This window comes from Phyllostomus discolor, chromosome 1 (genome assembly GCF_004126475.2).
Source record: "Phyllostomus discolor isolate MPI-MPIP mPhyDis1 chromosome 1, mPhyDis1.pri.v3, whole genome shotgun sequence".
Lineage (NCBI taxonomy): Eukaryota > Metazoa > Chordata > Mammalia > Chiroptera > Phyllostomidae > Phyllostomus > Phyllostomus discolor.
Window position 1 is genome coordinate 189,502,539 of NC_040903.2, and position 24,703 is coordinate 189,527,241.

Consider the following 24,703-nt stretch of genomic DNA (forward strand, 5'->3'; position numbering starts at 1 on the left):
CCTTAATCAGGGTCTGGATTCAATTCAAACAGCATCTACTCCTGAAGCCGGGATCTCCAGGAACGCCGGAGAGTGTTGCTGGAATTCTCCCTCTCTGCCATCTGGCCTCCGCATAACCCTGTGTGACTGCGTCTGCCCTTCTCTGTCCTCCCCCACCCCAGTTTTTCTTTAAATGGGGAAAATTGCTGACCTCCTTCACCAGGCTGAAAAGCTACATGATCATAAAAACATTTCCAAATGCAAAATCGTTTGGAAATGTTGTGCAGGCAAAAGTCTCTGTTTTGGGTCTGAGCCGCTTAGGGTAGGCGCTCAGGATTTCAGTACATTATTTCAAACCACTAAGTATTTCTGCTGGTGTACACAATGGCACGGAAGAATGAATGGGCCTCCTTCAAGACCTAATTTACTACCGCTGAATGTGTTAACGCCTGTGAGAGGCAAATAAATGTTCTCTGGAGTCTAGAAAATTGCCTATTCCTAAGAATGAGTATTAGGGGAGTCTAGCCCATTAGATCTTTAAAAAGTGATGAAAGTGTGTGTGTATGTGTATTTGGGTGTAACTGTTTTCAGGCTGAGTATTGGATGGAGAGTGTGTTTTTCAGGAGTAGGTCAAGGAAAGCGGTAAGTCCATTTATTTAAATAATTGTATTTCAGGCGAAGCGTCTAAATTTATAATAAAGAGGAAAAAATTCTGAATCTGACAGCTACTTTGATTACATGAAAAGCGAAGGAAACTGACCCTATGGATTCCATGAAGATTCCCGGGTGTGTTCCTCTTCTTTGGACTTACACTGGGTTTCTGGTGCACGCTGAGGGCTCTGCTGTTGGGCGTCCCTGGGTGCCCTCCCTGCTCCTCCACTCATCAGCTGTGCAGCCCTGAGCATGTCACAGAACCCCTGTGCCTAAGTTTCCTCGTCTGTGAAGTTAGGATGTCCTCACAGGATTGCTGGAAAGATAAATAAAGTGTGGAAAGGATTTCATGCAGTACTTGACACAGCACTCAATAAATGCTGGGGGCGTGGGGAACCACCCTGCAGTGTTTTCCCTGAGCACATGTGGGTGGTACAGGGATGTTTTCCAGGGCCCGGGCCTGTCCTGCTGTGATTTTCCTCCACAGAACACACACAGTGCAGAGTGCACAGTCAACGCAGCCTGACCCCACGTGGGCACTGCAGCGGCCTTCTCATCGATCTCATCGCATCGATTGGCCCTGTGATGATACGTGCTCTCCACAGGCCTCCTTGCTGGGGCCATTCGTGGCTTGCCGCTTGCCTCTGTCTGGGGGACCAGGAAGCGGTTGCAACAGGTGAATTCTTAGTCCAGGAAAGAACTTCATGTTGAAGGAAATGACTTTCCCCAGGCAAGGCAGGAAAGGAAATGAGGTTTCCTGAACAAATCCAGGGACATAAATGCCCAGACTCGTGAGCAATGGAGGACATGTCATCCTGCTCAAATGTAGTAGCTTACATTGCTTAAGAAAGTGGGGGAGGGCCCCAGAAGAGAGCATAGGAAGCTCCACGCTTCCCCTCCCCCCCCCCATACCTTGACCCGATGCATTTCTTCTGTCTGGCTGTTTGTGGCCTATTGCATATATAACGAAACAGGCGAGGAGCCCAGGCTTTTAGATTTCCATTATCATCCTGGCTCAGCTATTGGAAAGATGTGTCTGCAGAGCTGTCATACAGACACCTCCCTTTCTCAAGTGTGTGTGCGTGCGCACATGTGTACACATCCATGAGGTGTTGGAGCTGAGAATTTGGGGCAGTGTTAGCAAAAGAACCACACAGCTACTGGAGACAAAAAAAAAAGTTTGCTCTAACCAGGATCTCTGTCAAGGAAATGCCTAGTTCCATCCCCTTCCCTCGGTCACTCAGTGGGACATTTTGGCGTCCTCTCCAGTTGACGTCAGCTTGGACTGGAGCAGATTTCAGTAGAACTGGGTGATATCTGAGGAATGGTTGCTGGAGGTCTCACAAGAGTCTTCCAATTACATTATTTTCATTCTTTTACCAGGGACATAAGCGCTTGCCCCTGCTCCTCACCACCCCCAGCTAAGCCATACTGAGCATGCTCCCAGCAAAGGCATCACTGTGGGATCTGCCATAGCAACAGCTGAATAAGTAGAAAGATGAACCGATAGGCAGCTCACTGCTGAGACTCAACGCAGGTGGCCTGTGGACTCCTCATTAGCAAACCCCATGCTTCTTCTAGCCTCATGCCCATGTTCCCCGCTCTGGGTGGCTGTAAGCGATGTCCTCACCTTGCAGAGAGATTTCCACCTCATCTAGGATGAGAAGAAACAGCACAGACTCCCAGCATCATCTTCTCAATACTGCCCTCCATTCACATTCTTTTTCTTTTCTATCTCTGATACGTAGAGAAAGGGGGAAAGGGACTCTGAAATGACAAGGAAAGAGGGAAGAGGGCAAGTTGTCAGACACTTGTGCATATTGGGGTTGGGGGCCAAGGAAGACAACCCTGATGGTAGTTTGTGCTCACACAGAATGACCCACAGGGCCACTTCGGGTTGTCCGTGGTTCCCTGGCCCCCGCTTTCCTGACCGTGTTAGTTTGCTCAGGCTGCCTTAGCAAAGCACCATAGACTGCGTGGCTGAAACAGTAGAGGTTTCTTGTTCTCACAGTTCTGTAGGCTAGGAATCCACGATCAGGGTGTCAGCAGGGTTGGTTTCTTCTGGGTCCTCTCTCCTTATACCTGCCATCTTTAGGTTCACCTTTCCTTCGTGTTCAATGGTTAGGTGCCTGCCTGTGTCCTAATCTCCTCTTCGTGGGAGGACACCAGTCACGTTGGATTAGGGCCCACCCAGATGATCTCCCTTTACCTTCATTACCTCTTTAAAGGCCCTAATGCCTAAAACACCTTCAGTCACCTTCTGAGGCATTAGGTGTTAGGACTTCAATATAAGAATTTGGGTCAGGGGGACACAATGCAGCCCGTGACGAGGAACAAATCCAGGAGCCACCGCAGACAGTTCCTGTGCACAGATAGTTTTTAGAATGATTTTATTCTCTCAGAACAGGAAATGAAAGTTGTGTCTTTCTTGCGGCTTTTTGATTGGTGGTCTAGACTGGATGTGGAGGTTTTGGGATGGAGAAGCCTCAGAAGAGAGATACTTTTCTTTATGAGACTGGAGCTGAGAGACGTGACTAGCAAGCTCTAACCAAGCAATGTTCGTTGTATTGAACTTTTATTGTCAAAGTTATCCTTTGGGAGACAAAACATAACGTGAAGTTAGGAATCTTTGCACCATGAGTCATTGTAAGTATTAGTTGAGGTGCTGCTAGTTACTGTAACAGACAAACCCCTGATTCTCAGGGTTTTACGCTGTTAAGATGTATTTCCTGCTCATGTAAAGTCTAATGGGCAGCAAGGAGGTGGGAGTGGGGGCAGGTAGCTTTGTTCCACAAAGTCATTCGGTCTCCCAGGGTGGCTGAGACTCTGCAACAAGATTCACACTGTGGGACTCATTTTAAAAGCCAGACATTGCTCTTCATTAGAGCTGACATGCAAGACGGTTGGTGGAGAATGCCCACCAAGCAGCAGTCGGGAAACACCGCATCCCAGGTCCCTCACACATCAGGACTGCAGGCTTTCTCTTCTAACAGTATATCCCTAAGGGCCCCTCCAAGACTGGCTTGTAGGAAGCAGGGAGGAGGGGCTCTGTAGGGAAGATGAAGCTTTGGGACCCAGCACAGTGGATGGGACGTTGACCCTGTAGTTACAAGTTAGCAAGCTTCAAAATGGCTTTTGAAAAGGAGTGGTATCATACACATTTGAAAGAGGTCACAATATTTGTCCAGAAAATCATTTGAATCTGTAAAGGGATTAAGCCATCTGTCCAGTGGAATAAAACACTAGAGATCTATCTCTTTGTGAACTGAGATTTTTAACTTTCAGATCACATGGCATGAAGTTCTTTTGAATACGAAGGGCTGCCCTAGGCATTGAACTTCCGCTGGCAGAGAAAAAGAGAGGAAATAGACGATGGAAGAGAAGGTTTTAAAGGGCTGTGCCAGAATGTGCAGTGCATCACTTCTGCCCATATTCCATTGGTCAGAGCTCAGTCACAACACCCTGCCTAAATGCAAGGGGGACTGCTGGGCAGCCACTGCCCAGCTGCAACAACCCCACTATGGAAGGGAAGCAGAACTCTGGTGGACGGCCAGCATTTCTGCCACATAAGCAGAAGTTGTGTGGTGGCTCTCAACCCCACCTGTGTATCAGCATCACTGGTGGAGCTTTGCAAAAATGCACTTGCCTGGGCCCCAGCCCCAGAGATTCTGATTCAGTAGGCCTGGACTAGTGCTTGGGAAAATCTGTATTTTTATTTTTTAATATTTTTATTTTATTTTATTTTTAGAGAGAGAGGAAGGGAGGACAAAGAGAGGGAGAGAAACATTCATGTGTGAGAGAATCATCAATCAGTTGTCTCTTGCATGCCCCCAACTGGGGACCTGGCCTGCAACCCAGGCATGTGCCCTACAGGGAATCAAACCAGCAACCGTCAAGGCAAGGAGACCGTTTGTGTCGCAGGCACTCAATCTGCTGAGCCACACCTGCCAGGGTAAAGTCTGTATTTTTAAAGGCACAGCCTGGGTTGAGAATTACCAATATCCTCTGGAGTATCCATTCCTGGCATTACCTCTCAACAATTTTTAAAATCATTTATCAGATTTTTCAGCGTGAGCAATGTTCTTTACCTGACTTCAATTTTGTATCTGCTGGTAAAATAGTTTTCACCATGCTAAACCTCAACCAGGACTAAGAGTCAATACTTTGGTATGGGTTTTCAATAGGAGAGTATATGGAATGATTAATAGTATCAATGTGACTAACTTATATCAATATATGTCACAGTGAAACAATGCATTGTGTGTAATTGATGGTTTTATGACATAGTTGTTCTTGGTGCCATAAAATCACTGTCCTCAGAAAGCCACTTTGGGGGGATGTTTATAAGAGTTTGTTTTGGGCCGACACTGATGACATGCTTGTGCCAAGGAGCAATATCTCAAGTGCTCCCCCAAGGGCCATTGTTTTTAGTGATTTTGAAACTTTTTGTATTTGTGTGTGTGTGCTACAGGAAATGAGAATGAAAAAAATAGAATTTCATAATTTCCAAATTATAATTCAATCCTTTAGAAATTATTACCAGAGAATATTCCTCCTATTGAAAGTATTACTAAAGAAAAATATTGTATATTAAAAGACTGTCTTCATTAAATAGATTAAAATCAATTAATCCTGCCCTGTTATTCCCACTGCATCTGTGTAAGTATTGTCTTGTTTTGTTTATATTTATACATATTATTTTATATTTTATTTATTTTGTATATATATATTGTTTCTGTTTTTATTACTAGTGAGCTCCTCAAGGGGAAGGCTAATATTATATTCATTGTTGTTATCATCTAAGGTATGTTACACTAACAAGCACTCAAATGTTTATTACAGCAACTGAAAATTATTTGACTTAATGTCCATTATGTAAGTACCAGAGAATAAGCAGTGAATAATATAAAGATCCCTGCCCCGGGAGCTTACATTCTAGCGGGGGGGAAGACAGACAGTTAATACAATAAATGCCTAAAATACCGGATCCGTCACCTGCTGTAGGTGCCATGGAGGAAAATGAAGCGGGAGAGTGGGACAGAGTACTCGTCAGGGGGAGCATGTTTCAGTTTTGCAAGGGGAGGTCAGGAAAGGCTTCCAGGAAAAGGACTCTGAGTTGGACTAAGGAATTTGAGTGAAGACAAGCCCTGCCCATATCTGGGGGCAGAGCATGGCAGAGGAGGGAAGTGTGAGCGCACGTGCTCTGAGTCTGGCGGGAGCCGGAGCGCGCACAGAGCAGCAAGGAGGCCTGTGTGGGTGGGCAGAGTCAGCCGGAGAGCACAAGAACCGGCTCCATCATCGCTGAGGCCTTTGCGTGAAGGCATGGCTTACACTGAAAAAAGTTCAGCTGGGTTTTGAGTTTGTATTGGGCTAACTGGGGACAAGAGTGGGAAACAGGAAGAACAGATGAGAGATGAATGTAAAATCCAAGTAACAGATGATGGTGACTTGGACCAGGACACTGGCAGTGGGATTGGTAAGCAATGGCCAGGTTCTGCATATATTTTCAACAAGATGTGTGGGGCATGAGAGAAAGAGACATTAAGGATGGCTCCAAGATCTTTGGAGTTAAGTGGAAGAAGTTGTTGCCATAACTGAGAATGGAAACCAGCAGCTCTCTTGTGGTCATGCTAAGTTTGAGATACCTTTTAGACCTCCAAGTGGAAGTGCAAGGAGGATATTAGACACAAACTCTGGAGTTCAGGGGAAAGATCCAGGATGGAGAAATAAATGAGGGAGTTGTCAACCTGCCGGTGGTATTTAAAACATTGAGACTGCCTGGACTCATAGGCGAATGACTGTAGACAGAGGACCCTGGGCTGCTCCAAAGTTAAGGTGTTGGATAGTTGCAGAAATAGCAAAAGCCAGAACAAGACACTCAAGAAGGTATTTAAAGGAGAATAGTATGATCAACTATGTGAAATGTTGCTAGGAAGTCAGCTAGGAAGTTGAGATTAGGACTGAGAACTGGCCCTTGGATTTCACCATGTGGAGTTCAACGGGGACTTTACAAGAACTGATGGGGAAGCCAGGCTGGAATGGGTCCAAGAGACCATTGGAGGAGAGGAAATGGAGACGCTGGTAAGGAGGAAATGAGATGAGTAAGGGGGAGGTAGTTGGAGGAGGAGTGGAAATATGAGGGTTAAAAATGGTTCCCCCCTCCCCCCACCCCTGGCCCCACCGAGAATGGAGAAGTCTGTTTGAAGGTGATGGGAATGATCAAGTATAGGGACAATATGATCTTTTGGGAAAGGGAAGGGAAATGGTGGAATAAAGTCTTGGGGTGGGGCATGAGGGAAGGGGAAGAGGAGGAGGGGGATGGGCCTGCCCCAGGTAGGAGCTGGGAAGTCATTGTGTCTGGGCTGGTGGAAGAGCAACTGTATGGGAGAAAATTAATTATCTAGTGGGATAATAGACGATTTCTTTCCATTTTTCAAACTTTCCAAGATATGCATTGCATAGTTCCACAAGATATTAAAAGAAACAATTCATGCTGACATTATGGTCTCCTTGCGAGTTACTGCAGTGAGAGCGGTTTTGAAGCTGGCTTTATAGGCCTACATTAGGGTCAGAAGTGACCTCTAGTGGTTCATTTAGGCCATTAATTTCTTTCTTTTTTCTTTTTTACTCTTGATGGAGGTACAAAATAGCACTATCCATATAATTTTGTATAATTACAAAAACAATTATAATTCACAGTGTAATTCAGGAAACTATCAGGCATTTTAGTAACATAAACTCAAATCATCTACAGTCCAAGCTGGAGTTGCTATGAATTATCATTACTGAGACTTTCTCCTGTAAGTACATCATTTTCTGCCATACAGCCAATGACTGTGTTCATTATGCTTCTTCAACCAATGGTTTTATTAACCCCAGAAGAAGGACAACTGGTGGGCCACTGTCGATCCAGCACTGACTAGTCTTCTTGGTGCTACACAGAACACAAATTCCCCACCTTTTTCATTCCTTGTTTCACCTGATTTTTGTCGCTGGGTTTCTTCTTCCTGGGATGGCCTATCACCTCGGGTTAGTTTAACTCTTTTCCTCATGCGAGCCTTTACTGGTCTTCCAGGTTGCCTGTAGTCCCCTCTATTATGCAATCTCACAACACCCTGTGCTTCTTTTTCCCTCATACTGTTTCCCTCAATTAAATGGTTCTGTAATGATTGTGTAATGGTTGTTTTTTCTGGTAAACCATGAGACCCATAAGAGCTGAAACTGTGTCTGGCCTGTCCACCACTGTCTTCTCAGCATTTAGCTCAGTGCCCAGCACATAATGGGTACTCAATAAATATTTACTGAATGAACAGATACTATACTGCAGGTGACTCTTGGCATACCCCTGTTAATATCTTTCAGACCGCACTGCAGAGGAGATTGCATTTCAGAAATGGAAATCTATTTGAATACAATTTGCAGTTGCTTTAAGAACACCTGTGATATAGATGTAACAATTTGTTACAAAATGCTTCCAGCTACTCTTTCAATAGCTCAATTTAAATTTCTAGCCAGCAAAGCAACTCGGGGAAGAAGGCTGAATCCTTAGATATGACCTGGACCTCTGTCAGACAGTTTTTTCCAAAACAGAACTAAGGGAAAGACAGTAGATTGCCAGTACAGAGGGGAGTATAGTGCAGCCATATTGGTGACCTTAACCCACACAGTCTCACTTATTCTCAGATTTCATAACATTCCACTACCTCTAGGACTTAACTTGACATTAGTAGCACTAAAATGGTATAGGTGTTCAGAAGGAGTCACCCCAAAGTATGCCTGTGTGGTATGTGGATTATTTTGAGCTAAGGGTAACTGTGACCCTGAGGGCTCAAGAGAAACTTCTGTCCCCGACCCCTTTAAGTACCTAGAAGAATTTGAATCAGGTGATCAGAGATAACCTTTTTAAAAAATGTATCTATATAGATACATATAGGAATAACTACTAATTACTGAACATCTGCTCTTTTTGTCCGGCAATGACCCTTTGAAGCCCCAAGACACCTTGCCTCATACTTAGCTCGGAATGCCATACACGCCCCATTTTAACTGTCTCTAAATCTCTTCTGTATGTGAGGTTCCCATGTGTACATATGTAATTAAATTTGGTCATTTTCTTTTGTTAATATGTCTCAATTTAATTATTAGATCAGCTGAAAAAATCATAAGTAGAGAAAAGTTTCTTCTTCCCTCACAATGGACATGGTTTGAGGCCTTCAGGTCATTCTGGCCTCATCCTTAGAATCTTTCTGAGTGCTTCTTTTTGACACCAGAGACTGAGAACAGGGGAATGGCTGGTTGTACAATACCACACCACCTCTCCCTGGGTCCTAGACATGTGACTTGGAAATGAGTGGGAACAGAGGGGAATGCTCTGAGCAAGAAATGGAGCTTGTGTCCAAGTCTATGTGGGAAGTCTGTCATTTGCTCTTCTCCCATCCTCCAACAACCCCCTGTGCTCTGGATAGTTTAATGTATTGGTCGTATATTTTTGGTGTAGTCCTTTGGATGTGGGCCCTGAAAGATTCTTTTCTATTGCTTGTGCAAAGGTACCAGGGATTTCCCAATGTCACAACTTCAAATTATTTTTATGGAGGTGTATATGATTTTTCCCATTCAATAGGGCTTTTAAAATTCTGAATACCTTCAGATTAAATATCAGAATTAATATAAACATACATATGTACATTTATGGCATATTGTCTCCAATAAACAGCAAGAAACGCTGTTTCTTCCTCTTGAACTCTTCCGCATATTGTTCACATGGATGGCTCCTTGTCATCCTTCAGGTCTCAGCTTACATGTCACTTATGTGAAGAGGCTTGGCCTCACCACCCAATCTAGTTAGTCCCATTCTACTTTAATTTCTCATAGACCCTGTTTTTCTTAATACCATTTATCACAAGTCTTCATATATTTATGTGTTCATTCACTTAGTTCTGTCTATTCCACTACACTGTAAGTTTCCCAAAAGCAGGGACCTTGTTTGTTCTTTTCACTTTTGTGTTCCCAGGACCTAGCAGTGCCTGACATGGAGTAGGTGCTCTATAAAAATGGATAAATAAATGAATGAATAGAATATTGCCTTTGTTTTTTCATTTATACTTGTTCCTTCTTCTGAATTTTAGTTCCTGCTACTGCACTGTAACACCCAAGGGAATAGGAGAGATTTACAATGCCCCTTCTCTTCATCACCGAGTGCTGAGATGGCAGTTCCTTTGTTGGGAAGCTACTGACTTCTCCTGGGGAGGCTGTCACGGACCCAAAGGTGTAAATAATTCTGTTAGTAATAGCGTGACTGAGGCAATCAGGAAGGAGAGCTGTCAGAAATGCTTTCAAAGTTACAATCCTTGGGTTCTTTGGGCACCCAAACTACAGCTTATAATTGAGAATGAGCAGAATGTTGGTGTGTGTATTCTTTTGCATAACGAACCAGGTATCTTCCACCGTCTCTCAAAGGAAATTCAGAAGTATTGTACACATCCTTCCTTCCTTGCCCTCCAGGAAGTTGAGCCTCTTGCAGCAGCAACTCTAACCATTGGGGGGCGGCAGCATCTCATTAACTCACTCCCCGAAGACTTGCAGGTTGAGAGAGAGATTCGCGTTCAAAATCTTTTTGACTCTAACCGCTCGCCGTAGCGCCTTAACCCGCTCGAGTTTCAATGCGCGTAGTTGTTGGACGAAGCTGAGCCCTATACACCACCCGCTGCTCTACTGATCATGGCTACTCCGAGTTCCTTCACCTGCTACTGCCCTCCATCTTCCTCTCCTGTCTGGTCAGAGCCGCTGTACTCTCTAAGGCCCGAGCACGCGAGGGAGCGGTTGCAGGACGACTCGGTGGAAACAGTCACGTCCATAGAACAGGTGAGATGACAGGACTAGGTGAGGCTCCCGCGCGGGGTCTTCTGGGAGTGAGAGTCCCATCCCCTGGGCCGCCGGTGTACGGAACTTATCGCAGAACTACGACTCCCACAGTGCAGCGCGGAGCCTCTTTTCTGGGAAGGTCTGGACGCCGGGGCTAGGTCTAGGGAGTGGAGCGTTTGTGGGGAGGGGTCGTGTCTGGGTTGGCCTTGGCGGAAAGGACAGTACCTGGGTCCCCTCTGTCTTAGGGAGCGGAGAGAATCGTGTTCTGTGCTTGGAGGTCACAAGCAACTCGGGCGGGTCAGACAGCCCACTCCCTTCTGCCGGGACATCGGGAGGTTCTCGGATGGGTAGTACACTTTTCCCACCTTACCTGTACTTTGGGGACAGAGTGGAAGAGAAGCGGCCAGAGTGAGGACATGCCACTTCACGATCTGTTTAATTTCTGACCTCCAGTGCCAGTTTTGGGGCCTGCCTCGTGTGTAGTCATTTGAGTAGTCATTCAATCATTTGAGCACCAGCAGTGTGTTGGACACAGTGTGTTCAACGCTGGAAACGCAAAGAAATAAAACAGCGTCCGACCATGAGCATGGCACAGCCTGCTTGGGGAAGACAGACAGGAAAACAATATAGTTTGGAAAGTGTTTACAATAAAAGTATAAAATTTGGACTACTTCTCATTCACTGAGTCCTCGAAGTAGGACTGGACCTACTGCTTTGAAAAGTGTATAGAGAATGAGTAGTGAACTATAGTTTTGTTGTTCTTCTCATTCCCCAACTGTTCTCAAGTTATTGTGGAAATGTTTACCCGTCTGTCACCAGGAGAAGTGGTCAGGGTGATTCTTTTTATTACTTACAAGTAAACATCAGGCTGCTGACTAAAAGATCTTTTAGTAAGATCAATCTCAGGCTTAATCTTGGAGGGACCTGCTTGGACTTTCATATCTGAAATTGAAAGCCTCCTCTGAGGCAAAATTAGTCGTGATAGTTGTTATATTGTATATTATGGTTATCGATATAATTATAAATTAGTTTAAACAAAAGGAAAGGCCTGACTAACTACACAGTTACACATGTAGAAGCAGAGAGAATGTTAATACTGGAGATTTATGCTTCAGGGAACTTGGGGTAGAAAAGGAAACATTTATCTTTTTAACCTAGCTCCCCCAGGTTAGTTAGACCACCAGTGTGTCCTTTTATAGAAGTCTTTTACAAAAGACACCCAAGAAATCTCCTGTCAATAAAAAAACCTATAGGATCTTTGCAGTAGTCCTAAGTGATGAGTTGTTGAGTTGATTCAGATCAAACGTTTTTCTTTGTATCTGACCTAAGACTATTGGGTCAACTTTTATGTAGTTAATTGAAGTGACCCAGCACATAAGGCTGTGGATAGAATACTAGTGGAGAAAAGGGAATAGATGTTGGCCTGTGTATTTAGAAATCAGAACAGAGACTTCCATGGTTAGAGGGATAAGTAAAAAAAAAAAAAAAAAAAGGAACATTATCAGCAGCCTTACTGATCTGCTCTTTCTCTTTTTTTCTATACTACTTTTTATTTTAGTAGAGTGCCCCTGCTTAGTTCTACCAGGAAAACACCAGCATTTACATTCTAAGTATCTAGGCAAAAGTGAGTGATGCAGAAATGAGTACAAGGTTCTGGTCTGCAAAAGGCTGGGCCAAGCCTTGGGCCGGGAGTGGTTGCTAGATTCAGATATGGAGCATTAGAGGGTGTCTTTCAAAGGCAGGCCCAACTGTGGGGTAGATTGAAAGGAAATAAAAGATTTCCTTTTGTTGTTATTCCAGCTCTCATTTTAAAAGTGTAGGATAAACAGTTCCAGATAGTGGGAAGATAATGTAGTGTCTCATTTTCATGGTTGCCTCAGTGCTTGAATAATCACCATAGTGCCCATTCACTTCGTCCCAGCACCGTGCTCAAGGCCCTCCACACATCCTATCATTCAGTCCTTACACATTTTACAGGCAAGAAGACTGGGGCTTAGAGAAGTACTAGGTTGGGAGTTTGATAATGATATATGAATAAGAAGTACCAACCTTGTGAGGAGGAGTTGCTTACAGAAGGCACTACTGTCATTCTTTTGGTTCTGACTGAACAATTTATTCATAGAGATTTACTGTCAGAGCTCAATTTTGTGCCATTGCCAATAAAACAAACACTTATCACCTGCATCCTATCTGATTACCAGCAGACTTTATTTGTTAAAAAACAATTTGATTTTGAAGTTAAACCTGTAAGTAGTGGAAAGAGCCCGTAGTGATGATTCCTTCTGTTTTTGTTAACTCATTTTAATTTATTCAACAAATATTGAGTGCCTTCTATGTGTCAGGCACTGTTTTGGGCACTGGACATAAGGCAGTGAAGGAAAGAGGCCAAGTTGATGGCTGTATGAAACTTGTGTTCTAGGCCAGGATGCAGTTAATTTAAAAAGGGTAAACTATCTGTCTATCTATCTATCTATCTATCTATCTATCGTTTATTAGATATGTTAATTGGAGGGGAACGCTGCAGAGAACAAAAAAGCAGGATAAGGGAGACAGGGTGTGCCAGGAATGGGTGGGGTGGAAGCAGGGGTAGTTTTTAAATAAGGTGGCAGGAGAAAACCTCCGATGACCTGATGTTTTAGCTGAGACCTGAAGTAAGCGAGGGAGCATGCCGTATGTGTGTCTGTGGGGAAAAGCATTCTGGGCAAAAAAGCAGCAAGTACAAAGGACCTGAGGCAAGAGTGTGCCTGCTGAGTGGAAAGCCACTGCGAGTGGCGAGGTTAGCAAACAGGAGGATGGGAGATGAGTTTGGACCGTGGGGGGCCCTATATAAGTACTTTCAAATACCCTGACTGAGACGGGAAGCCACTGGGCTGGATGGCTTCTGTTTCCTTCCCTGGATTCACTCTACCCTTTTCCACCCTGCTCTGTGGATGTGCCCTAGGAGGTGCACCTGCTTGACAGGCCCCCTTGCCTTACAGCTCCTGGTTGTGTTTGGCCAGGGCAGTAATGGATAGGGGGTGACAGAGAGGGAAAAAAATGAGATCGCACATTTACTCCCTTCCTACAGGGTCGCGTGGGCTGGTGTGTCTCTAGACTTAAGGTCACATCTCCTATAAGGTGCCTTGTTTGTGGGGCTCTCTGTGTTTATCTCCTTCTCTTCATACTTTCTGGCCTGGGGGGAGGGGGAACCAAGCACCCCTGTGTTGCCAGCCCCAGAGTACTGCGCTCTCTTTTGTGGTTTCGTTGCACCTGCCTATGCCTTTGTAACTCCTTTCTTCATAAGATCTCCTCAAAGCACCCACTTTGAATGTGCCATCTGTTACCTCCCAGACTGATCCACAATTGGAGGGTTCTGACACACTCTGACTAGCATTTCATCAGGCTCATTTAGGTCACTGCTGGGAAGTGGATTGTGAGGAGGAGAGGGCGCAGGGGAACTAGTTAGGAGGCTATTGCAGTACTGCAGGTGACAGATGATAGCTGCTTAGCTCAGGGCCGTGGCAATGGAACGCTGGTGTTGTAGAGTGTCTCACGTCAGGTTCTGGGTATTTCTTTGAATGACTCCACCTTGACAAACTGTTTTACTGGTGGGTTTGAGGCGTGGGGGACCTTTTATAGCTCCTAAAGCAAGATGGAGTTGTTTTGTTAGTGGTTGTCTCTCTCTCTCTCTCTTTTTTTTTTTTCCCATCTGCTGTCACCCCGTTGCAAATGCTCTGTGATTCAGGTCAGTAGGTCAACACTGGTGCAGTCTCAGAGGTAGCAGCTTATTAAAAGCAGTTGTTTACTGAAGGTATTATTCCTGTCTTTTTCTTGCAGTTTTCCCTTGAGCAGGGGTAAAAGCATCCTCCCCTTGAAATGGCATGATGTCATTAGACAACATTCAGTGAAGTGACAATCAACTCTGAGGGAAATCTTGAATTATTCGTCTTAGTCCCTACTCTCAGAATTTTTTCTCTTAGAGGAAAAAATAACCATATGCCTGAAGCAATCACGGAGTCACTTATAAAAACATGTAATTCAATGCTAAATTATGACCTCATTGCTCCAGGATTTCAGGGGGCTGCAGCCTGTCTGTTGTGGGCTGAGGCCCTCTAGAAAACTTCCTTTCATGGGACCAGGGTCGGGGAGCCATCCGGTGGAAAATAGCCTTCGTAAAGGAAGACTTACTGGGACTGAATGGAGGGTGCATGCTGGCTGTGGTGGGAACTTGGGTTAGCTGGAGGCGGGAGGCTGCTGGCGGTGGGGTGGGACGGGAGCCAGGCCGAAGACCCGGCCTGAAGTGATGGGCATTGCGCCACCGCAGTTCCTGAAGGAGGGACTCTTGCTGTTGACTTGTTTCAAGCCGTAGCTTCCAAAAGATTATTAAACGGAGGCGAAACAAACCACTAAATATGATCAGACTTACCAGTTTTTTTTCTGCATCTGATAGAAGGAAAAAGAGCTCTGCTTGGTTAGGTAGTCAGTAGGGTAGCTATGTGAATCAATTTTATTTTATTAAATTTAGCATATATTGGCCAACTGTAAGGCAATTTCAAATCTCAAAAATTTCCTCATTCTTCCCTATTAAAAAGTCCCCCGAAATGTTTTTTGGGGGTCAACTTGAAAATACATGTACTTTTAGGTATGTAGGCAAACAAATAAAATGTCTACTTACAAAATTTACATTTTAAATTTAGGTACATAGATCTATTTAAAATCACATACTCTGTAATAATCACAATAATTTATTTTTATTTATTTTCTTTTTATTTTCACCTGAGGATATTTTTTCCATTGCTTTTAGAGAGAGAGAAAAGGACACAGAGAAACGTCGATGTGAGAGAGAAGCATTGATTGGTTGCCTCCCATATGCCCTGACCGGGGATGGTACACTCCGGAATGGGGAATCGAACCTGCAACCTTTCCGTTATGGGATGATGCTCTAACCAACTGAGCCACATTGGCCAGGGCAAAGTTACACTAATTTGGAAATACTGTTTTCCTCTTCCTCCTATTCATATAATACTTTTCTTCAAACTCTTCACATCCATATTTGACCTCAGTATTCTTATCATTACTGGGGCCACATTTTGGATGAGCTGATATGTTTTTCCAAACCATACTTGCAGTTTTTTGAAATTCACCCTTTGTGAGTATGGTGAGGCATTGTCATTGACTATTTTACTACAAGTTACAGTTAGAATTCTCTTACAATGTGTCCAGTCTGTGTATATCTGTGATCGCCGCAATTCAACCACATTATTACTTTTTAAAGTGATCTTTAAAAGATTTTATAATGGCAACTTACATGTGGAAGCGTGAGTTCATATCCCCAGGAATAATGACTAAATCTGTGTTTAATTTGTCTTCTTCTGTAAAGGTAAACTCAGCTTACCTCTGCAAGCAGCCATGACCAGACCTTATTTCAGGTGGATGTGTTAACCTCAACTGGTACTTTGTGTTCCAAATAAAGAATTGAAAGAACTCACCACAGCAAGAGTTACTTTGTAAAGATTGCTTATCAAGTGACTTCCCCCCACCCAGAGATTTTTTTTTTAGGAAGAATCCTTGCTTTATATTTCACTTACTAATGATTCTTTTACCACATCTCCAGAACTAGCATGAGTCTCAGGCATCAAACCTGCTTTCTGGAAGTGTCCTCCCCTGGGAGAGAGGGAGAACTGTAGGAAGAAGAGAAGTGATGGTCCGTGATATGAAAGTCAGTGGTGCAGCATGAGACAGGCTTCAGAGAGAACCTGTGAAAGAGAAAGCCCCAAATGCATTAGCTGGTTTTTATGACTCACCTACGAGTGGAGATTATTCTGTGGTTCTGTTGGTTGGATTTCTAGAAAAATTTCAGAAAGTATCTTTTAAACAGAGCTGGCAAGAGTGAAGATAGATGGTTAGATCTGCATTTATTTATTGCTGTGGCCCTTCTGTCTTGTGGACTTGAGGCCATCACTTTATCTCTGGACCCTCGATTCTGACGCAATCTATCATCAGAAAACACACACTAATATACATATTAGTTTCTATCATGTGTACAGATGACACATACACATGCTGGTATATATTTACTAGTTTCATTATATATTTTAAAGATATATGTGCATGTATGACTATGTAAATATAAATATATAGTAGAGCAGGAAAAAAATCTTTTCCTCTACCACTTTAGGTTCTCCAGCTGGGGCCCTGTAAACTAGACTAGCCGAAGAAGGTGAACGAGGGAAAAACAAGCAGAAGTGTATTAACATGTGCATGTTGTAAGTACACATGGTAGCACTCATCCATGAGTCACCCAAAGGGGTGGTTAGAACTTGGGGTTTTATATTCTTTTAGGCTAAAACAAAGAAAAGGGGAATGGGCCTTCTGGGTAGGAGAGCTAAGTTATGGGGAGAGAACAGGAAAAGTGGGGTAGACAAGAGTCATTTAGTAAGATTTGTTATGAAGATTTACGTTGAGTCTTTTCCATTGATTAGAGTTGTTAAGAGTTCTCCACTTCTGGTATAGAGAGGGAGATATTTTTACAAAAGGAAATTTTCTTTACAATATGAAATTTTATGCCCTGTTTTTAGAGCTTTTCCTGTGTCTCTTGGTTATCAAATGGTCTTTACCTCAAAATAATCCATATGCCAAAGAGGTATATTTTGGGAAGGCATATTCTAGTACCCCTCAAAGCGTGTAATCTGACTTTAGCAAATTTAAAAACATTCTGTGCCTAGAGACGCCTAGCCTGCGTCCAGTCAGAAGCAGGCGTAAACTTCTAACTCGGAACCATTGTGTCCCCTTTTTACCATGTGTTAGGTGACCAATTGCTTCATGACTGGAGAAAATGAGATGTGCTGTTGAATTAACAGTTAGAATGAACGGTTATGTTATACATTAAAAGGTTTGGGAGGGCTGGCTTGGAACCGGTTTGGCATGACATTGTTTGGATGGCAAAACAAATAAGGTCTAAATGACTGACTTACCATTGAACTTTCAGAACACAGTTTCTTTGTTGTGGCCCATCCGTGTAGGATGTGGGGAAGCTTGGGAGATAAGGCATCATAAAACTAAGCACTTTCTAATCTTAAAAAAAAAGATTTTATTTATTTTTAGAGAGAGGGGAAGGTGGAAAGAAAGGGTGAGAAACATCGATGTGAGAGAGAAACATCAAGTGGTTGCCTCGCACACACCCTGAGGTTGCCTCTCACCTGCACCCCAACCAGGGACTGAACCTGCAACCCAGGCATGTGTCCTGACTGGGAATCGAACCTGTGACCTTTCACTTTGCGGGATGATGCCCAACCACCTGAGCCACACTGGTCAGGGCTCAAATCTTTTTCTTTCTTTCTTTTCTTTTTCTTTTAGAGAAATTTATAGTTAACAAAAAGTGAACAATAACATAATTAATAGCCATTTTCCTATAACCTAGAATAAGCAGTTGCTAACACCTTAACTTTTTTTATTCTGGTTGTTTGTTTGAAGGAAAACAATTAACATTTTGTCCCTCACCCTTTCTGGGAGCAACTTCTATCCTGAGTTGACTGTAAATACTTCTACTTCTTCATTTTTAATCCTTTTATAGATTCATAAGCTCTGTATTTATTTGCTGTTTTAAAAAATATTTATTTTTATCGTATTCTTTCTGTTACCATTTATCCCCTGTAAACCCTATTCCCCTCCCCCTGCAACCACCACACTGTTGTCCATGTTCATGAACGCTTTTTCTGTTTTGCTCAATCCTTCCACCCCCTAGCCACCCACCCCCAAAGCTGTCAGCCCAGCCTGTTTCTGTCTCACACTGATGTTTCTCTCTCTCTCTCCCTCCCTTCCACCCCACTTCCTCTCTCTCTAAAAGCAATAGACATATCCTTGGTTGAGGATTTTTAAAAAACAGCACATCAGTAGATGAGTAGATAAAACAACAATGGTACATTTACACAATGAAATACTACTCAGCCGTAAAAAAGAAGAAAATTTTACCCTTTGCAAACCAGTATGGATAGACCTGGAGAACATTATGCTAAGTGAAATAAGCCAGTCAAAGAAAGACAAATACCATATGATCTCACTTATATGTGGAATCGAGTGAACAAACTGAACTAACGAGAAAAATAGAGACAAACTCATAGACAGCAGAATGACAGCTGGGGATGGGAGGTGGAGGGATTGAGCGAAAAGGAAAAAAGGACTCATGGACCTGGATAGGAGTGTAGTGATAGGGGTGCATAATAAGGGGGCTAAACGGTAATGGGGAAAAAAACCCCCAAAAAACAAAAAGCAAAAAAAAGATGGTCATGAACTATGTGTGTCCCGTGCCCACGGGAAATGAACCTATGGGCCCTTTGCTATTTATGCAAAAGAAAATTATCTGTTGTTATAGGGCTGTTAATCAGCCTTTGTGTTGTTCCCAGTTGGTAACCGCCTGGCCTGTGAGGGTTCTGGTGCGGAAAGGAAACGTTAGCTGGGGTAGAATAGTCCATTCCTTTGGGATGGAAAGGAAGCATGGAAACTCAAGATAAAATGAGAGCCCAGGGACAGTGGCCGTGCTTTAGCATCCCCATACTGAAGCTGCTTTTTGTTTTCTGAGTTCGGATTAGAGAGCTATCTAGTATTCAGAGCTTGTCACGACTTAGCTTTCTTTTTTAAATAGCTCTGAGTTCTCCTATAAGTGAGGATTTTGATAATTTTTAAAGGAATTTAATTATAGGTTTTGCTTATAGATGTTGTGCAGCTGTTATGACTAATTCCCTTAGTTCTGTCCCAGAGGCTCAGTTTCTAAATTTACTGACGTTATGAAGGTCCCCAAGGCCACTCCCTGGGTTTGGTGATTCAATACAAAGATTCAGACAACTCAGCATACAGTCATACTGACGGTTATGATTTATTGCAGCAAAAAGCCGCTCAGCAAAATCAGCAAAGGGAAAAGGCTCATGGGGTGAAGCCCAGAGAAAATGCGGCCCGAGCTTCCAGGAGCCCTCTCCCACGGGCAGCCCAGTGGGCGGGCTTGATCCCTCCGCTGAACTGTGAATGGTGAGGACACATGTGAAGTGCTGTCTACCAGGGTGGCTTGTGAAAAAAGATTTGGTGCCTGCGGTTCTACTGGAGGTCCGTCACACAGGTGCCCTCCGCCTAGCACTTCTCAGAATTCTGTGCTTCCGGGAGAAAAGCAGCTGTTCAGCGCAGTCCACGTGTTCACGCAACTTAGGCGCAGTGAGCCGCCCTTTGCAGTCTGGGGAAGGGTGGGAACTCTGCTGAAACCCAGGTTCCCGGACACCAGCCGCGGGCCAGCCTTTCAAACAGCAACCTCAGGCCTGCTATGTTAACTCTTTTATATTCAGCTAGTTTTGGTTTATTGGGGTTTTTTTTTTGTCTTTTCCTCCTGCTATGCAAATCAGAACATTTAAAGAATGCTTTTATATAACACTGGCAGGCTATATGGGGAGAAGTAGAGGCAAAAAAAAAAAAAAAAAGGATGTTGCATGTTTTGGCGATTACTTTGGCATTTTCCTCCCCAGATGAGTACTTTAAAATTTCTATATTAATCCAATACTATTTGTCAAAAACCAATTCAGGCTTATTGCTAAGTGTTATTTGTAAAGCTGTACTCTAAAACCTACACTGTGTGTTCTTAGGTGATCTTTTTCTAAGAAAAAATACACCAGTTCCTAAAAAATACGTAGAATGAGAGTAAATTTTTGCAAGTCATGTATCCATTAAGGGACTTGTATCTAGAATATATAAAGTAACATTACAGTTCAGTAATAAAAAATAACCCAATTTTAAAGATGAAGAGTATGTGAATAGATATTTCTCCAAAGAAGATCTACAAATGTCCAGTAACCCCCCCAAACATGTTCAATATCATTAGCCAGCAGGAAAAGGTAATCAAAACTATAATGAGATACTGCTTCCCAGCGCAGGAGGGCTGCAGTCAAAGACAGGTAATAGCGCGTGTTGGTGAGGACGTGAAGTCACAGCCCTCATGCACTGCTGGTGGGAGTGCAAAATGGTGCAGCTGCTGTGCAAGACTGCCTGGCAGTTCCACACACAGTGAGGCACAGAGTTGCCATGTGATCTAGCAATTCCACTTCTAAGTATATGCCCAAGAGAAATGAAATGTTTACAGCAGTATTAGTCATCATAGCCCCAAAGAGGGAGCAACCCACATGCCTATCAACCGATCAACGGATAAGCAAAATGGGATATGCTCGTATTCACATAATGGGATAATACTCAGCAATGAAAGGAAATGAGGTACTGGTGCATGCTGCAATGTGGATAGTTTGAAAACATCGTGCTGAAAGAAGCCAGTCACAAAGGACCACATATTGTGTGATTCCATTTACACGAAGCATCCCAATAGGCAAATCTATAGAGATAGAAAGCAGATCAGTCGCTGGGAGGAGCTGGGAGGACGGAGGTTTGGGGTGAGTCCTAAGGGGAGCAGGGTTTCTTTTTGGGGTAGTGAACGTGTTCTAAAATTAATTGGGGTAATGGGTACCCAACTCTGTGAAGATACTGAAAGCCATTGAATTATACACTTTAGATGGGTGAATTGAATAGTACGTGAATTTTATCTCATAAAGCTTAGAAAATCATACCAGTTCTTAAGAAAAATAAAGTGATTTTTTTTTATCCATTATGAAAAGCTGACCTGTAATTCTGAGGCATTAATAGAATTCATGATTTAGATTTTCAGACCCGAGTCAGTTGCTAACTGCCTGGGACTAGCACTTGTTCATTCTGAAGAGTGTGGTTAGGAAATGTGATGAGGGAAAATCATGAAGAAATGACACCTACTGGGAATATTTTAGGCATTTTCCACTTTGCTTTATGACATACCTCTGTGTTTTTGTTAAATGTCTTAGTTTAGAAATAAAACTCCATTTTCCTCATCTAGTACTTAGCTGCTGGGGTTGCCCAAGTAGGAACTGAAGTTTTTTCATCAAGGAGTTCTTGGCTGGAAGCTTTCCTCCCAGGCGTCTAAGTGTCAAAATGCTAAGGAGGAGATGGTCTCATCCATTAGCCTTTGACTATTAAGTCCTATGGATTTGAATCAGCTGGTATTTGAGTAGAGGAAGTGAGTCTTCTGCCCACTTGCTTTTGTTTCATTCAGAATTCATCAATTCTCTTAACTATACCAGTACATCTTTTCTTGTATGCATTTCTGTCCCTTTCAGCTCTCAGTTAAGGAAGGCGCAGCTGAGAAATGCAGTCTGTGTTCCCCTTAGGCTGGTGCTTTGTATTGGTCCCATTGTAACCGAGTAGACAGGGGCCCATCCACGTGCCACCTTGATGTATGACCCAACAATCAGCATGGGAAGAAACAGGTTTTTATTTACAACATTCCAACCTCGAGGGGGCTGGGAGAATTCCAGCTCAGAGCCCTGTTCTCCTATGAGACCCAGCCCTTCCCTTGCTCCCCCAAAGGCTATAAGCCAAAGCCCTCAAAGTTCCCCATATCCTTATCTGTGCTTAAGCCGGCTGTGCAAATAGTCTCACAGAAGCTCCCTCCTTTAGGATCTGGGGTACGTTGTCATCAGCCTCCGTGTGATAGTCCAGGAAAACATGTGCTGTTTGGCATGGGACCATGGTGAAGTCCAGGAAAGGCACCAGTCCCAAGAGTCTGGATAGAGTCTGGGTCCATGAGGCAACAGGTCAGCATCTTACAAGGCAGGGTCCTCAGTGGCTCTGGAGGCAGCTAGGGCGGGCACCATCAGAGCGGCAGCATGTCCCCTTCCTTACTGTACCAGGGCGCGTGGTGGGATCCTGACTGCAAAGTACACAGCTGCTTGCTTACTCCTCCCTCCACATGGCTGCTACACCATTGCTCTCCTTCCTCATGGCTCCCTGCTTACTACGCCCTTTCCAAACCACATAGCTGCTCTGCTCACTGCCAGCAACGTGGTTCTCCCCTCATGGCTGCCTGCCCTTAGTTTAAATCCTGACCCGGAGCTTCCTGCATGACTTCCTCTCTGACCCCTCCCACAATGGGCTACATTTGCCAGTTTCCCTGTATTGTTCTACCTGCCACCTTTAGTCAGGACAAGCATGACTCAGTGATGCAGGGGGAACCGCCTCCCTGCCTCTTGCACAGGCACTGAACAAACCCCTGGCTATGTCATAAGTCACCATACATTCTGAAAGTCACATACACACCTATTGCCCCGAGGTGGTATTACAGGTTTTTTTTTTTAGGAAAGACACAGCTATCCCCTTGCCATTGTAATGCACATCTGCCAATTAAGGGCTGTGAGGGTTTTCTAGGGATCCCCCCTCACTCTGCATCTTGTTACACTTTGCGAGTGTCCAGAATGGGGAAAGGATGAGGAATCTGGGATGACTTTCTTATTCCTCCTGAGTCAAGTTCTCACAGTGACTTCAGGCCGGTTTTTGAAGTATTGTACGTCCTTAGCCAGATCATCCCTCAGACTTTTCTTCAAAGGCAAATATCATAGTACATCCTAAAACCACGTATAAATGAATTTTAGATTGGCTGCTGTATTAGATGATTCACATCATTGCTGCCGTTGTCATCACAAATCATCTCTGCACAGTTGTCAAAGGGACGAGAGGTCCTGACTCAGTGGGTGTTTCAGAAACAAATAATGCATTTAAAAAATTTCCCAGAGAGGACATTATTATCACACTGTTTGCGGATAGTTTTTATCGTGCGCTCTACTACCAGTCAATGTAAAACGTATAAATACATTTCCCGCATACAATGTGTTATGTATCTTGAAATCTCCGCGAGGACATACCTCCCTCAGAGTGGGGACACCGAGGAAGGTGAAACCCTGTATTCTGTTCGCCGCCCCCCACACTGCCGTACCGTTCCTTACAGAAGCTGTCCTGTATGACTACATTATGGTGTGGGCTGCGGAGGACACAGGTGATCTGGCTTCTTTGGTGATCTGGCTCTCATAGATCCTTCCTTTTAGCCTTGTGAGTGATGTGGAACCAATGAGCAGATACGGTATTTCTTTGGGGTGTCTATGACTGATGTTCTTTTAAATCCCTTAGGGGATTTGAATTCTGTTCACTCTATATTTAAATCTGTACTTAAACAATAATAAGTATGATTCTTAGCACAAACTAATTGTGTATGTGAGAATGGCCAGTAAAAGGAACACCTACACAACTTCATCGAGCAGACAAGAATAATCTTTCAAGCAATATGTATCTGTCTTTGTCCGCACCCTGGGTAACCGGTACCAGGGAGCCAGACTGCTGTTAGTTTGGACATTACGGATCAGTGTACTGGAAAAGTCAATTGTGATGCCAGCATGGTGCAGGGCACTCTCTCTCTCTCCCTCCTTGTGCACGCCTGTCATCCCGCAGGGCTGCTGCGTGCAGCCTTACAGTGCTGTGAAGTACAAAACCATCCCGAGCAACTCAGCCAGTGGGCCTTCGTGGCAACAGGAAGAAAAAGCTGATAGAGGTCTCATCTGTGTTTGTTTTCTCTCTCTCAACCCCTGCATCCTTCCCAGGCAAAAGTAGAAGAAAGGATCCAAGAGGTCTTCAGTGCTTACAAGTTCAACCACCTTGTACCAAGGTAAGCTGTGATTGGCAGTTTGAGAGGATTTGGGAGATACCACCTCCTGTGGGAGGCTTTCTTCTTTCCTCCTTTTTTAAAAGTTGATTTGACAGAGACAGACAGAAACAGCCATTTGTTGCTCCACTTCACTGGTTGATTTTTGTCTGTGCCCTGCCCAGGGATCAAACCCGCCACCTTGGGGTATGGGGATGACACTGTAACAGGCTTAGCCACCCACCCAGGGCTCTCCTTTCCACTGTGAGCTTATCCAGCTGCAGGGGATGAGTCTGTTGCAAGACTGGGGTTTTTTGACCTTGTGGCTCCCTGGATGTGTTTATGATGCCAACTTCTCCCTCTATTAGAATGCAGTTGAGAGATTCTCCACTTGAACTGAGCCAGCAGGTGTGATGTGGGGATGCCCCTGGAGGCCCGAACTCTGTGGGCTGAAGATGGAGAGAGGCAGTTCAGGTTTCTGTTGCCTAGTTGTGAGCTGCTTGCTGGTGTTCAGATGAGAACTGTCAGGTTTTTCATATTACACTCTGAAACAGATGTGGGGTCCAAGGGGATGGCAAATGATGGATTCTTTGATGTATGTTATTACTTGACTGTGAAACTGTGAGAAGTTTGAGCTTCTCCCAGCCTGGCCCTTGTTGGTAGTTGTGCAGCAGATCCCAAGGATGAAATTTCAAGTGGGAAATCTAAGGC

General features: G+C 44.0%; 1 protein-coding gene across 1 annotated transcript in view; it reads left to right on the top strand.

The window, feature by feature from the left end:
- Nucleotides 1–10,118: 10,118 nt before the first annotated feature.
- The window catches only part of FNTB (farnesyltransferase, CAAX box, beta), a 61,369-nt gene continuing 46,784 nt past the window's right edge, over nt 10,119–24,703 (top strand). Inside the window, exons 1-2 of the mRNA XM_028505410.2 lie at nt 10,119–10,491; nt 23,952–24,016. Coding sequence (XP_028361211.1) covers nt 10,348–10,491; nt 23,952–24,016 — 209 coding nt within the window. The 5' untranslated portion in view covers nt 10,119–10,347. The remainder of the gene's footprint in view (nt 10,492–23,951; nt 24,017–24,703) is intronic.